This window comes from Amphiura filiformis, chromosome 20 (assembly GCF_039555335.1).
Source record: "Amphiura filiformis chromosome 20, Afil_fr2py, whole genome shotgun sequence".
In the NCBI taxonomy this organism is placed as follows: domain Eukaryota; kingdom Metazoa; phylum Echinodermata; class Ophiuroidea; order Amphilepidida; family Amphiuridae; genus Amphiura; species Amphiura filiformis.
The window spans coordinates 34106794-34124037 of record NC_092647.1 but is presented as its reverse complement, the minus strand read 5'-3'; the positions used below and the strand labels follow the sequence as shown (position 1 = coordinate 34124037).

The 17244-nt window shown below is 36.0% G+C and overlaps 1 protein-coding gene across 1 annotated transcript; it reads left to right on the top strand.

Moving 5' to 3' along the window:
• Positions 1–8442: 8442 nt before the first annotated feature.
• Positions 8443–8865, top strand: LOC140142285 (uncharacterized). The gene has a single exon (XM_072164253.1). It carries the CDS (start codon positions 8443–8445, stop codon positions 8863–8865), a length of 423 nt encoding a protein of 140 aa, XP_072020354.1.
• Positions 8866–17244: the final 8379 nt, after the last annotated feature.

Genomic DNA, 17244 nt, shown 5'->3' with positions numbered 1-17244 from the left:
TGCGCGCTGATGTCTGAGACAGACTTTTTTGGGGGTGGGGTGGGCATAGGCGTAGATCCGGGGGGTGGGGATTTATCCCCCCCAATATTTTGCCAGGGGGGGATGCTCCATACAATCATCCCCCCAATGTTGACGCCTGAATATAAGTTTCTGACCAAATTAACCTCATATTTGCCCATTTTAGCCCCAAAAGTACAAATTTTCGCGCGCTTCCCGCGCATTTATTCCACTTTTGCACCTTTTGCACCATTGCACCATAGTTTGCATCAGTTCAGCTTAAAAATAGCAATATTTTTCTCGCGCTTCGCGCGCATTTGTACCATTAATTTATTCTGTCGCCAAAAGGTGCTGCTTTAAATATACTTCAAGAATTTTTTCCAACCCCATCCCCCAAATGTCAAAAAGAAATCTACGCCACTGGGGGTGGGTGGGGGTGGGGGCTAATACTAATATGAATTGTGAGGATGTAAACTACGTCCTTTTTACATGCCATTCACTCAGCACAATAGGGCTGATGATGAATACAGTAAACTAGAGAAAGAGCTAATCAATTTAAATGGTATTGATATTTGGGAATTACTCTCTGGTAATTTAGATGTAAAGTATAATAATGACCGTAATTGCAAGTGTAAATTTATTTGCTGATATAAGTAAGGCAGAATATCATTCCACATTTGATAAATTCTGCAAATCCTTCGTATAAAAGAAAAGGGAAGGCAAGATCTGAATTGAGTTTGAATGTTACTGATATTTAATGTATTTATTTATATGTGCTGAATTCTGCGTTGCTAGTTGAATATTTTTACTATTATTTTAATATTTTGTTTCATTTTTCTGATAACGACCCATTTCAAGTCGTTTCAATTTCAAGTCAACATGGGTTGAGACAGGCAATTTCTTTTGCTTTTTTTTTTTTTTTTTTTCATTTGTATTAATGCCATAAGTTTGCATGAATGTATTAATTTTTAATTCCTTTCTTCTATGTACGATGGGCGGTCAATACGCCAAAAAACAAGGTAAACTGGCCTCAAAAAGAAAACAAAAATTACACACAGGATTACTTCAATACTCTACTCTAAACACATGTCAGGAACCAAGCAGGCGAATAATTGGAACACAGCAAAAGAAATCTGTTGGGCTGTGAATGTGGTCCAGGAAGGTGTTCCATGTCAGTGCATTTTGCTGTTGTGTCAGTTGGACAACTGCTTGGTTACTGGCATGTGTTTAGAGTAGAGTATTGAAGTAATCTTGTGTGTAATTTTTGTTCATTTTTATAGACAGGATTTTAAGATATGACCTTGTGTAAAATTATAAGTTTCTTTTTGAGGCCAGTTTACTTGCCAAATTCTTTCTGCCTCACTTTTGAACATGGTCACTGCACAGTGCATACCTCAATGCACCTGTCTCAATTTTTCTTGAAACCTATGTGAACAAAATGGAAGTATTCCGACTGCTCCATGAGCCACTCTTCAGTGAAGGCTCACCAGCACTGATCGCCAGCAATCCTGATATTGTGAAGGCTTAAAATTCGGAAATAGGTTTCGCTAACTGGAGGCCATGACTGGACTACAATAGCGTTTGCTCTGCGTGCTAGCCATGCGCTTCAATGGAAAAAGTTCAAGTTTTGAAATATTTTCACAAAATATCAAGAGCTATCTAAAGAAATACTGAATCAATACTAGGCGTGTTTGTACTCATTTTAATGCATTTTTCATGCTGATTCCAAATATGAAAATTTAAATTTCTGAAATTTTTGAATTTTTAAATTTTTTTTGATACTTGTCGTCTGCAGTCGACACCCGCTTGAAGAGAGTTAACTGACCCATATGTCGTGGATGTCAGCTCATGGTCAGCTTGACAAACTGAGAAAAGAGTTCAGGACAAAATCCGAGAACAGTCCGACTCCTACCACCAACCTTCTTCACTCCTAATGGCTTGTCTCAATTTTTCTACGTAGGCCTATAATATACATATATTATAGGCCTATACGGTATGCCACTTGTGGCAAATAATCTGTCATCAAGACTCTCCCTGAATCCCAGAAAAAAGCGGATGAAGACCTTCCACTATGGTAACCGTCTAACCGAGTGATGATCTTCTTAGGGGTAGAAGATCCAGGTGCTTCCACTGAATGGACTCATAATGCAAATAATTAACGTATGTCTCATCACCTTTAGCCAAATATAGACGGAACTCGTCTCGGTATTCTAAGTGTTTAGAACTGGACCTGAATGATTATGTCAACTGGTATCAATTTTGTGCATGAACATACTGGGATCCTCATCTTGAAAGACAGACTGGAATATATCCAAATGTTAATGGATTTTTGTTGAAAATACTAAATTTCATCAGAGTTGTCATATTTTATGGCTAATCTTTCTTGTTTGGTTCTTTATTCATTATCAATGCAACTGTACCCGGGAACTGTACACCAGCACGTATACGGTATCATTATCGGTGCCGAAGTCTTTTGGACCTTTGATGATCTTCAAGGACGCTCATTCCAAAGACCAGTTTGTTGCTGTTGAATATCAAGGACTTCATCACCATTTACAGCAACTGTACATTGTTAAATTCATTTGCCTTTTCGCCACCGCCGGGAGAAATGTCTGTGATGACCCTTTGTTCACTTCTGGTAATACCTGTGAATTCAAGGAGGTTCCTCATTGCAGCATAGACCCTAGAATAGACCCAACAATGTAGCATACCTTGTTCTGACAAACTTTTTGATCGCCCCTCGTGTGTATGTTCAATGTTTTTGAACAATCGCTGGAAGCATGGTAAGACGTGTGCCATATACTGCCATTGATACAAAATTTTATGTTCCAATAAATAAATAAATTACAATTGGCCCACTGACAATGACTGACAACTGCAATCAATAGACCTATTTTAAGGCAAAACGTGCATGGCAACGTGACTGGCCCAATATGAGACCTTTTCCGACGCGCGAAATGCTGGGGGGGGGGGGGGGGTGCGGAAGGGGTTTCCGCGGAAGCTTTTGAAAGACAGACTGGAATATATCCAACTGTCAATGGATTTATGTTGAAAACACTAAGTTTCATCAGAGTTGTCATATTTTATGGCTATCTCATCTTTCTTAATGTTTGGTTCTTCATTATCAATGCCACTGTACCAGCACGTATATTTTTATCAGTGCCGAAGTCTTTTGGTAAGCATGGTAAGACATGTGCCATTGATACAAAACTTTTATGTTCCAATAAATAAATAAATTATAGAGGATCAATTGGCCCACTGACAATGACTGACAACCGCAATCAATATACCTATTTTAAGGCAAAACGTGCATGGCAACGTGACTGGCCCAAGTAAAAAGGTTACAATAGTTTTCAGTCATAGCGGAAGATTTTGAATGAGGGGGGGGGGGGGGGGGTGGGGGAATGAATATGAGACCTTTTCCGACGCGCGAAAGGCTGAGGGGTGGGGGGGGGGGTGAATTTTGAATTTTACCCTAAAATTATGAATTTTACCATGCATAAAATTATGAATTTTACCATAAAATTATGAAGTTTACCATAAATTATGAATTTTACCGCAAAATTATGAATTTTACCATGAAAGTATGAATTTTACCATAAAATTAGGAATTTTACCATAAAATTATGACTCAGGGGATAGGGTACTTGGACCCCATCAAATTTATTACGGGTGCTGGCTCCCATCAGGCTACCGGAGCCACTGCTAAATTGCGTGTGTTTACTGAAATTGTTGACTAAGGTGAAACACAAATGTACATGCAAATAAAAATTCCTTTAAAAAGGAACAGGGCGAGCAAATGAGGAAGTGTCAAGATAAAGGTGTAGTAATTTTATTGTTTGAACTGTTTCTATAATTCGCATAGATCATAATTATCTTGCAATGAGACTGCACAGTGTATGGACAGTGTAGCCTATTTGTCTAATCATTTTGACTATTTAATTCTGACCATTGTGATTAAAACAGGCTTTCAGATTGGTGAGCTATTGTGTACCAAGTGATAAAAATACACTGCTGGATAATTCCCGGGGATAATTCATGACAGCCTATTTACTGGCAAAAGGTGGGGCCAAATAAATCTTAGTTGATTCTTGAACACAATTTAAGCAGGAACCTTGAGGCAGAATTTGAATACATATTATCCTGTAACGTTTACTTAGCCTAACAGTAAATGAACGTTCATTGTTAGCATAATAAGTAGCTTTGGGTATCCTATGATTTTGAAAAAAAAGTGTTTACAAACGAATAACATCTGTTATACATATCCGTACATATACTTGCTAATACACTGAAAGTCTAATAGAAATGAAGGATAATGATCAATTACAGAACATTTATTGTTGATTAAAGTAGCTATGGGTATACAATGTTTACAAAATAAGAGCGTTAATGTTTTGTACATGAAGTTAACGTCTTTGCTACATATAGCTAGTTGTTAATACTTCGAAAATGTGACTAGAGATTTACAATTTGACCTTCAAAATAATTTAGTATTGAAGGATTTAAACAAATTACAGAACTTTCATTTGTTGACATACTAGCAATATTGTTAACAATGTTGAAAATCATGTTCATAAGCGTAACATCCTCTATACAAATATTTATTAATGTTCATAAACGTATAACAATTTGATACATCTATGTCTTAATGCTCATAAACGTAACATCCTCGATACATCTACTTATTAATGTTCATAAACGTCCTTGATAGATATAATTCTATTTCAATGCTATTTTATCTCTCATCATGATTAATGTTTACATGATAGGCCTACGTCTGTTTTACATGTCAATGTCGTTCCGCGGTTATTCGTTAAAACGAAAATAATTGCACCTAGGCCTAGATAAAAACATTTCTTCTTTATCGATGAATGAAGAAATGAAAAAAATTATCGAAGAAATGAAAAAAAAACCAAAACAAACAATCTTATTAGAGATGTGACGGCCATACTATGAATTCAAAAGTTCAAAACATTACATGATGTTCCGAAAGTCATAACAGAAGAAGATCAAAAGAAGGTTGATTAATACGGTTGTGGTTATGCCAATAATGGCCCAGAACGGTTCCGAATGTCATCCGAAAGATGCCCCCATCCATTCCAAAAGAAGGTGCTAAAAGTCATCACAAAAAAAGGATGATGTTTCCAGTTTTTTCATCTGTTTTACATGTCAATATCGCTCCGGTTCGTTACCAAAATGTCACAAACGGTTTTGTCTCAGCCATTTATTAATTTATAGAATATGCAACAAATACCACCTTAAGATCTACGCATGACGACATCATAAACTTTTTTATTGTCATTGCATGCTGTAGGCCTATTTAACTATTCTACTGCTAGCAACATTTGGCATTTATTGAACATTGACTTCAACGTGTACAGCTGTATACCACCACACCATGTTCAACCAAGTTAGCAGATAAAGGGCAACCAGTTATTGACTTTTCTCCTGGTAAATTGGTCAATAAGCAAACATTCTTGGTCTGAGCAATCCGACAGCCTCGCCTCATGTTGACACAAATTAATTGACTGTGTGTTTATCGTATCATGAACAGATTATATACGCTATAGCAGAACAACAAGCACATACAGGCAAGTATTTTACCAGTATCAATAAAATTATAATGAGGCTATTAATGTAGCCCAACTGTACGTACAATCTGGCAATACCGCTAAATCTTAAAAAAATGAAAAATATCTGTTGCAATTTTCGGATTTGCATAAAAGTAATTCTAGTTCATCCAAGTTGTAAAACAATTATTTCTTTTAATACAAACACATTCCTTGGTAAGACAACTTTATAGCGCTGTTTGAATATCAACATGAAGTAGTAATGACAAATTTAAATGTACACTATCGCCTCTGTAGTTTCCTGATTACATAGACAGCACGATTATTTTATTTTTATTCTGCAACGCTGTGAGGAAATAAGTAAGCCAAAACCCATCGCAATAAGGAAAAACAACCTATAGCCCACTGAAGATAGCCCTACCATACTATCATAAACCCTGCCTATAATCCTCGCACCAAAATGCTTCCATGCAGTCAAGTATCAAATACCCATAAAACCCGGGCATTCCCAGGAGCTGATGTTGACAGTGACCATGACTTGGTCATGATGACCATGAAGTTGAAACTGAAGAGGCAACTAAGACCTAAGAGTATGATCCGAAACAAATTTGACTTGGATAAACCATGGAAATAGTCTTATCTACTATTTCCATGGATAAGATCCAACATATAGGTGGAAAATTTGCTACCGTGCACTAGCCTACTACTGCAGTGCAGGATGACATCGATAATTTGACAGAGCACCTTCACCCAACAAATGACAGAAGCAGCAACTGAAGTCCTTGGTAAGCCGAGGAAAAGCCATTCTAGACCTTAGTGACAGAGGTAGAGAGTTAAAGGAGGATTTCGTGATCCTAGCATCCTCTTTTCATGACATTTTTCAGTAGATATCCACGAAAAAAGCTTATTTCCAAAATTTCAGTTGATTCCGATTTTGCGTTTGCGAGTTATGTATGTATTACACTGCTCCATAGACAATGTGTTGTAATTTCGTTCTGGTGCACCAGAACGAAATTCAAATTTAACGATATTTTTGCTAAACGAATTAATCTGCAAGAAATATTTGGTACATAAACATTATGTAGCCAGAGGTATCCAGTGGTGTAAAAATCTCAACTTTTTTTGGGAAAAGTGGGGGATGAGGCTGTGGATCACGAAATGCCCCTTTAAAACCAGCAGTGGCGTAGATTTCTTTTTGACATTGTTGGGGGGGTGACATTATTGTTCACTTGAAGTATAGTGAATCCAGCACTTTGGTGATAGAATAAGCATGGAATAAATTGATGGTACCAATGCGCGTGAAGCGCGCGAAAAATTTTGCCATTTTTAAGTTACACTTTTGAAATATGGTGCAAAAAAGTGGAATAAATTTGCACTGGGGGGGATGATTGTATGGACCATCCCCTGGCAAAATATTGGGGGATTTACCCCACCCCCACCCCTTGATCTACGCCTATGAACACCAGTCAGACATGACAAGGGAGAAGGAGAAAAAGAGTATAGGAAACCCAACATTGCTAGCTGTACGCAAGTCACTCAAGAAGGATAATGAAACTTGGATAGAAAATTAAAAGTGCACTGATATTTCGAGCAACTTCAATGCAAATAACACCAAGCAAGCATTTGAGACAAGTGAAGAAACGGATGAGAAAACAGCAACCAAAGTCCAGTACCATAGAAGACAAGTCTGGGGGGGGCAGGGGGGCAGGGGGGCACTCAAAAGTTAAAGAAAAAAGTGCCCCTCTGACAAAAAATAAAAGAGAAAATCAGGAGGGCAAAAATAGTGTAAAATACCAATTTTTTCGCGCACATCGTCCCAATAAAGCCTTTTGTCTCTATGTAATATGATGCAACTGTAATTTTTTTCGTCTGTGCCCCCGAAATTTTATTTTGCCCCCCGACCAAAAAAGCTGGCTACGCCCCTGACTAAGAGCCTTAAAAGAGGAGCAGCAGGCATTGACAACCTTCCAGCCGAATTACTGATCGACGGAGGTGAAGGCATAGTCGATGTACTGCATAGGATTTGCAACAGCATCCTGGTGAGTGGTAAATGGCCAGTCCTTTGGACAAGATCAATGGTGATTCCTCTATCTAAGAAAGGAAACCTCAAACAGTGCAAAAACTATCGCACCATAAGCCTAATAAGTCACCAGAGTAAAGTCCCGAGTAAAGTTCTTCTGAAAATTCTCCTCTATCTAAGAAAGGAAACCTCAAACAGTGCAAAAACTATCGCACCATAAGCCTAATAAGTCACCAGAGTAAAGTCCCGAGTAAAGTTCTTCTGAAAATTCTCCTCTATCTAAGAAAGGAAACCTCAAACAGTGCAAAAACTATCGCACCATAATAAGTCACCAGAGTAAAGTGCTTCTGAAAATTCTCCTTCAGAAACTGAAACCATAGATAGAACCTCTGCTAGCATAAGAACATGTAGGATTCAGAATGAGTAGATCTACAATGGAGCAAATCTTCAATCTGCGTACCGTACATCCTGTACCCTGTGTGAAAAATACAGGGATCATCAGAAGGAATTACACCACAACTTCATTGATTACAAGAAGGCCTTCGATAGATTACAAGACACCCTTAGCAACTGGTTCAGATCAACAGATGGCCTGAGGCAAGGTTGCCTCCTTTCACCAAGTCTCTTTAATTCATTCTTGGAGCAGATTATGTTAGATGCTCTTGAAGACTTTGAAGGCACAATGGCTATAATAGGAGGAAGCTTCGAAGACGAATCTGTAATCTACGGTTCGCAGATGATATAGATCTCATAGCAAGAAGCCGGGATGAACTTGTTGATTTGACAAATCGAGTTGATGGGGCATCCTCCGCCTATGGAATGAAGATCAGTACTGAAAAGAGTAAAATTATGACAATGGGGAGTAACAATCCACATAAGGTTGTTTTCATACAAGGAGAGAAGTTAGAGGATGTCGAGTCTTTTAAATACCTAGGTTCAACCATCTCTTCGGATGTAACTTCTTCCACTGAGGTACGAACAAGAATTGCAGTAGCCACTGCATCCCTTACTAAACTGCAGACGATTTGGAAGGACGAAAATATCTCTATTCAGAACAAAATCAAACTCTTGAGGGCCATAGTCATATCAACAGCGCTATATGGTTGTGAATCCTGGACGCTATACCATGGTGGCAGACAACGTCGAATCCAAGCTTTTGAACTTCGCTGCTACCGCAGGCTGCTGGGAGTATTCTACAAAGAACACAAGACGAATGAATATATCATAAACGAGATCACAAAACGAGGTACAAACATTGAATACTTTGGATTTGTTTGAGAGATTATCCGGTTTGAAAATAAATGAAGACAAAACCAATGTTGTTTACATCGGTTCACTTCGAGGTAAAAATCCAAACCCCGAACTAACAAACAAAAAATTGAATTGGGTGAAAAATAGTAATTTTTCTGTTCTGGGTGTTGATTTTTCAACAAATTTAATGGACATGCCAGAGATTAACTACGAAAAAATTATGGAGTCGGTGACAGGTTTAATAAAACACTGGTCTAAAAGAAATATAACTGTATTGGGAAGAATAACTATTGTTAAATCTATTTTGATGCCAAAGTTTAACCACTTTGTTCTTTCTATTCCAAATCCATCTAAAGAATTTATCAAGGCCCTGCAAAAGCAATTTTATGATTTTATTTGGAGGGGAAAGAGAGATAAAATAAGTAGAGATCAATTGTCAAATGATTACTCTGATGGTGGTTTAAGATGGGTAAAAGTAGATTTGTTTTTTGAAGCACTTAAAAGTACTTGGATCAGACGAATTGCAAATGGTAATATTGATGAAAAAGGATTGATGTTTTTAAATAAGCTTACCGGCATGAACATTGATGATCTGGAAAAAGGAGCAAATCATACTTTAACAGTTGCGAAAAGGATACAAAATATTTTCTGGAAAGAGGTTCTTTTATCGTGGTCCCATATAAAAAAGAATCATACTCCTCAAAAACTTGATGATGTTTTAAAATCATGTTTGTGGGACAACGAGCTATTCAAAATTGGTGGAAAAGAAATTAATTACAAGAAATGGCGCACATCGGGAATTTGTTTCATTTCGGATCTGGTTCATGCCGATAGTAGTCGTTTTCTTTTCTTGAATGAAATTGAAGCTAAATATGATTTGGAAATGAATCCTTTAGAATATAATGGTGTACTTCGTGCAATTAAAAGCAATTTTAAGCATATATTCCAGGCAAATATTCAAATGTACCCGATCCCAAAACCTTTTATTCCTTTTCATTTGAGTCTGATCCTTCAGGATAAAAAAGGTTGCAAATCACTTTGTAATCAACTAATGAATATAAAGGTTCCAAAAGCAAAACAAAATTGGAGCGAAAAATTGGGCTTCCCTTTTCAAGATGATGAATGGAAGATGCACTGTTTGATACCTTTTAAATGCACAATAGACGTAAAATTGCGGTGGTTTCAGTATAGAATTCTAAATAGAATCTTAACCACCAATACCTTCATGTATAAAATCAACCAAAGAAATAACAATTTGTGCACATTTTGTAATGAGGAATCTGAAACAATTAAGCATATCTTCACAGAATGTAATAAAAATTCCTTTAAAAGGAATAGGGCGAGCCGAAATGAATTGTCAAGATAAAGGTGTAGTTCCATATTGATATTGCAGTATTACTTCGATTTTCACTTGTCATCATTAGCAGAGGAGTGAAATTTTGATTGAAAGAATTAAACTATAGGAAGGTTGGTGTTGGAAGTTAGACGAAGAGACCAAGGAGAGCAATCAAATTAGGACAACAAAATAAAAATGAACCCTACACCATAGGACTGTACGTTAAAACATGTACCAGCAGGCTACTTTTTAATCACCCCACCTTTGTAGGACTACACAACAAAAAAGCCCTCCACCATAGGACTTTACGGTAAAATATTTAGAGGACTATGCCAATTAAACATTGAATCCAAAACCATTATGTAAATAAGATAATGGCCATTAAAATGGGCTCACAGACATGGGTTCATTATTATGTAAATGAGATGTTCAATGTTTGCATGCGATCTCAATAAAAAATCCCTTTAAAAGGGAAAGCCAGCTTCAATGCATTAGTTTGGGTGGAAGGCATTTTCAGGATCACGCTTTTTTAGGATCCATCATGTTTCATGACAGTCCACCAAACCATCAATGATGAGAACATGCACACAGGAAAAGCAAACCAAACATTAACTCCTAGATAACTTCATGTCAACTCTTTAATTCATTACTCCAAATTGTTCTGTCTTTTTGTGCTTTTCTGCCTTTTAGGCTACCCTTTAGCACATTATTAATATTAAGAAATACACTGCAGTTTGTAGCTAATTGGCTAAAAACTGCCATTCTACTTGCCTTATACATGCACATTAATTTTATATGAATTCGCAATGTATACTTACTATAGCACATTATAAAATTATAAAGACTGCTCACTCCAATCATGGAAGTAAGAATGTCTCTTATTTCCATGCTCCAATCTTAACTTTTAAACTTTTTTGAATGTGTTGCTTGTTAAGTTGTTAGTCCGATACTCCGGCGAAGCTATGAATTCTATAGTCTGCATTGTGTGTTTTCTCTTCAATCATTTTGTTGAATGCTATAATAATTATTTGATAATCAACATGATCATATAAGAAAAGGTGGATTCACTTTAGTCATTTTATTTATAATTGATAGAAAAATACAATAATTCATTTGTTTACCTACCTATTTTTAATACATGTCAAATTGGGGTATATTGTTCAATAGGCCTACATGTATAAATTATGCCCATATCATAGATAGGCCCTGAAATTGCATCGGATTTTTCCCGTTGAAAAAACAAAACTGATGTTTAAGAAATCAATTATTTCATTAATGACATTTTGAGTCATTTTTATCCATAAAACGATACAGGATATAGGATATTGTTACTTTGACTTTTACGTCCATAAAGGTTTTAATCATAGAGCCTGGAAATAGGGTCTATGTTTTAATCATGTAATATCAATACACTCGCATCTCATGCTGTGCTGGTCTCCAGGAGGTCTGCAAATGTCAGAACGCCTGATTATAACCATAGATTTTATTCGTTGATATGCTGTGGAAACAATTATAGGCCTGGCATATAACTTTTAATGTCATATTTTCTTCAAACCATAACTTTTGAAATTCTCACTCGTTTTCATTCGTTGAAACGGCCAAACATACTCTCGTTTTCTTACAAATCGAATATCAGGTCTTGCATATATTTTTTTTACAATTCACCGTAAAAAGTTCCGCAAAGTAATTCAAACCAATGCTAGTACCCAGTAATCTCTTTAGCAAACAAAGACGATCTCCGAATTAGATAGCCAGCTCTTATCTGGCAAAAAAGGACATATTGACATAAATTAATTGACTGTGAGGTTGACAAATAAATCCGGTGTGTGAATAGTTGATTCGGTGACCGATAGTGGGCACGGTAAATTAATCTGTTTACGCGCTGGTGGTACCTTGCGCCCAACGTTACGTAAAAACTGGTAATCATGCTTGACAAACAAAGAAATGAAAATAATCTGTTGCAACTTTCGGATTTGCATACAAGTAATTCTAGTTCTACAACAACAGGTTTTATTATTTCTTTTAATACAAACACATTGCTGCCTAAAATGACTTTATAGCACTGATTAGATATCAAAATGAAGTAATAATTACAAATTTTCATGAACACTATCGCCTCTGTAATTTCCCGAGTATATAGACAGCACGAATATTTTCTGCAACGCTGTGACCAATATGTATGTCAAAACCCAGCGCAAAGGGCGAGAAATGCTCCGCATTTCTCGCCCAGCATTTCTCGCCCAAAAAGGTGAAACCAATTTGGGTTCAGCTACAAACCTGGTTTTTACAAAAAGTTGGTATTCCTGTTACCTTAAATCAAAACCATATTCTTTTTGGAACAGACATAAAAAGAGTAATCATGCTGTAAATTTGATTATTATCTTAACCAAATTTTATATTTATAGAAGAAGATGTCAAAATTCGTCACTCTCCTTTTTACCTCTTCAAAAGAAATTGAAAATTATCACATTCTGGAAAGATTTATTTATTTAAAAGACTTAAATTACCAAATATATCAACGTAAATGGCAGGTTTGGAGGGGCTTATTTAATTAATGCATGCGATGATTTTTATCTACACTATTATATTTGAGAATTGTGCTGTGATAAATTGTTCTTGTCTATTTGTTTTGTATTGTTGTTGTTTTGTGTTGTATTAAAAACCCGGTAGAGTAAGATATGTAATATGTTTAAGGAATGAAAATTTGATTTGCCGGAGAAAAAAAATAATAATAAAAAAAATAAATAAACGAGATCACCCGCCACATTTGAGAATTTGAGCCTCGGTAAAGAAAAGGGAGACCTATAGAACAAATTGAGTGCATAGAATTTTAAGAGCTGTGTGAGATCTAGTGGAAAATAGACATCTGAAGTTGGTTTTTGCCAAAACCTCAAGTGTTCCTTCATCCAATCATTTTTTTTTATATCGAACGAAAGTTAACACTTCCCCCTAAAAACACTCTTTGTCATTAGTCAACAGATGACGCAATTCGATTTTTATAGCAAGGCAAATGTAAAAAATCTGTTGAAAACGACATATTCAAGCAGACTTTTTGACCAAAATGTAGATTTTAAAAGTAAAAACCTCAAGTGTTCCTTAAAATATTTTTCAAATTTTATGTCATTAAATGAAAGAGCACACTTATATTATCCATATACTAGCGTCATTAGAATGAGCAATGGCCAATTCTCTTTAAATTGCAAATCTTGTGCAAAAAGTTACTATTTTCGCCTGTTTTGTCATATCCGTTGTAAATTCAATGAACTATGATTTTACTTAAGGGCTGGGGTATGAACGTTTGGACAGTATTTATTTTGGGACATTAGAGCACATCAGACATATCGAATTGCATTCTGAATACGAAGAATGTCATTCTGATATCAAATAATTTTGGTTTTTGAAATTCGCAATTTAATACACATTTTATGGCAAATCATTAAAAATTGATATTTTTGATATTTAACAGTACTTGAAGTAAACTTTATAAATCTGATAATTTATACTTAAAGTGTATGTAGGTGGGATGAAAAGCCGACGATCAATTGAAAATTTTGACCTTTCGTATTGAAGATATGGATTTTTTTCCCAAAACACCAAAAAAAATTAGGTCTTTTTGGGAAAAAATCCATATCTTCAATATGAAAGGTCAAAATTTTCAATTGACCGTCGGCTTTTCCTCCTGCTACATACACTTTAAGAATATATCATTAGATTTATATAATTTACTTCGAGGACTAGCTGTTATATATCAAAATTTGAAAAATATCAAATTTTTATAATTTGTCATAAAATTTGTATTATATTGTGATTTAAAAAAATGAAAATTATTTGATATCAGAAAGACATGCTTCGTATTCAGAATGCAATTCGATAGGTCTGAGGTGCTCTCATGTCCCACAAAAATACTGTCGAAACGCAATAAACGCTCATTTATTTGTCATTTACTTCGAGGACTGTTATATATCAAAAATTTGAAAAATATCAAATTTACTTCGAGGACTGTTATATATCAAAATTTGAAAAATATCAAATTTTTATAATTTGTCATAAAATTTGTATTATATTGTGATTTAAAAAAATGAAAATTATTTGATATCAGAAAGACATGCTTCGTATTCAGAATGCAATTCGATAGGTCTGAGGTGCTCTCATGTCCCACAAAAAATACTGTCGAACTACGCAATAAACGCTCATTTTGGATCCCTTAAAGAGCGCTTATAAATTGATATGAGCAGGAAAGTTGATGAGTTACTAATCTTATATTAAAGCTCCTGAAATAGGAAGAAAGCAAACCAGCTATATTTGCATGTATCTTAAATTTTATTTTCAGCCACTTAGCAAGATAACACTGCAGCAACGTCAGAAATGCAATTAATCATAGACTGTAAGTCTATGAATTAATCAACAAATATAATACAAAACACAGTGAACCATCTGATAAAAATGCAATAAACTTTACTGCACTCGCAAATAATTTTGCAATAAAACTTTAAATCGTCAAACAGACGCTGCATGGCCAAATGACTCTCGAAATACCATGGTAACGGGGCCATCAGTTCAAAACTATGTGTTTTTCGGTGAGAAATTTGACACGGCCATCAAAGGCGTATCCAGGATTACTTGAAAAAGTGGACCTTTCCTAAAAATTCTGAACTTTTTTTACTAAGAAAGCATCATTTTTCGCTCACTATAATAGGCCTATTGTATTTATTGTTAAAATACTGGGTAAGAAACCGGTTGGGTAAGATTTTTTACCCAACATTGGTGTCAATTCCTGGGGGTCACTCCCATTGTGGCCTGTACACCATCCGCGATAATAAAAACGCGTAAAAAAGGATAGTTTTTCAAGGCATGCACGATACGCCCGTATCGTGTTTAGGGTGTCAAAAACATGAAAAATTGGAAAAAAGGGTAGCAGAATTGCAATTGCTAATACGAGGAAATGAAATATAGGGTATGAAATTTGGTGCAAGGAATAAAATCCCTGTTTAGGGTTTGAAAACAGGCGCGTGTTACCTGTTTAGGGTATCGTTTGAGCCAAGGAATTGTTTAGGATGCTTTTCAAAAGTCGATTATCGCGGATAGTACAGGCCACAATGGGAGTGACCCCGGGTGTAAATTTTACCCAACATCGGGTTATTTACAGTAATGTACCCAATGTTGGGTAAAATGATATCCAATATTAGGTTAAAGACCGTACCCAGCCCATGAGGATTGTTCATGTGGGGGTGGGGTGCAAATGCCAATTCAGGTACCTAATTCGCATAGACCTAAGGGAGCGATCGTTATTTATGGCAGGGGGGGAATGGGTAAATTTAGGGGAATAGGGCCTGCACTTTGGCTCGACATTTGAAAGGGGCGTGAATTCATTTTTTGTTTTGCTCCTATTATAATTAGGTAATACTCGACTCGCACACATTCCCTATATTAATATGTATATACATGTACCACATGTAGTCAATCTGTCTGCTTTATCTGTATTGTGCCTCTTCTTAAGCAAATACGGTAGTTAAACACGATTTCATCAAACATTATAACAATAGCTCTTTTACAGTGTGCAATCATCCCGGGCAATAATTGGGCAATAATAGAGGATGTGCGTGAAATTATTGATTGGCTCCATACAAAGGAATTGAACCGGTGTCCTTCACCGTAATCATGGCACAATGCAGTGCATTCAATCAAACGTTGTCGTCAACCTATTTGATCGTATTTGTGCATTTGTTATGTGTGTGAGACGAGCTGTCGCGGTAGATTGCAATAGCTTGTAATCATGCTTTTGTTGAATGAATTTGAGTACTCCGCCATATTTACGGTATGATACGTCATAATCTAGGTGATTATTTGCATTGGATATCTTGAATACGCTGGTGAGGTTGTGTAATAATCGGATTAATGCTATAACAGTAGGTGAATTCAGTGATCCCAGCGAAAGTTAAAAAAAAAATCAAATTGTTACTTTTATAAAAAAAATTTAATGAAAAAAATTGGCACAAAAGTCAAGAAAACGGCAGTATTGACGAAGTTGAAGCCCCATTCAAATACATGCAGCTAATTTATATATACTGTCAGTATATAAATTACAGATTCACGTAAATGCATTATTTTTGTCTTAAAGTCTTAAATAGGCCTACACGGCTTAGGGCTGAACCACTAGCAGAAGACACCAAGTTGATGTTTTATGACCTTTGACATTCTTTTGTGGCGAGTGACATGGTCAGTTCAATTCACGCCGAGTGTCCTTGACAGGTTTAACCAAGGGGGTGACACTAAATTCACGGTTGTTCTATTAGCAACGCAAAATCTATGAAAAATTCAGCTGGTTTACTAGCTAGAAAGTGAGGCCAGTTATCGATCCGTTATAGCTCGTTATGAATAATTCATGTTCGACCCCTTGGATCGTGTTAATTGAGTTTGGCAAATAACAACGTTGTTAGTTTTGCGAACTTTGCCTGTTCAATGAGAGTATAGCGCGCCCCAATACATCTGGGCGCAAAACAGGCGAAAACGATCCAGTTTAATGAAATGGCGGACGGGTATTCCCATCAGGCACCAGTTATATGTTTTTTCAAAGAAAGTCTACTAATTTGATATGAAATGACATTTTGCAATAGCAAAGTCAAAATTAGGACTTGCTGTCAATAATATGAAGGAAATATGTGACAGAGGCAAGGTGAGAAATACAAGTAGTATTTAAGTTATAATAACCTTTGATACCCGACCTGACCTTCCATCATGGCGCCTTATTCGTCTTTATGTATTTCTATTATGCTCTCAAGTAAAATAAAATACCAATCTGCTCTGAGCAGACAATGTTACTTGGCTCCCAGCACGAATTATTGATTTTATACGGAAGTAAAGAAATGCACAGTGTATGTGCATGATGTGCAAGCATACTCCAAATATTTACGGTAAATCTGAATAGTGGTCACATGTTAACATATCATGTGTTCGGGAAATCACGTGGCAACATTTTAAGATTTCAGGCTTGTTTACTAGTTAATTGCCATTTGTACTCTTTATTATTTATCTTTGTTAATTAACATATATTTTAAATGCTGATAAATCGT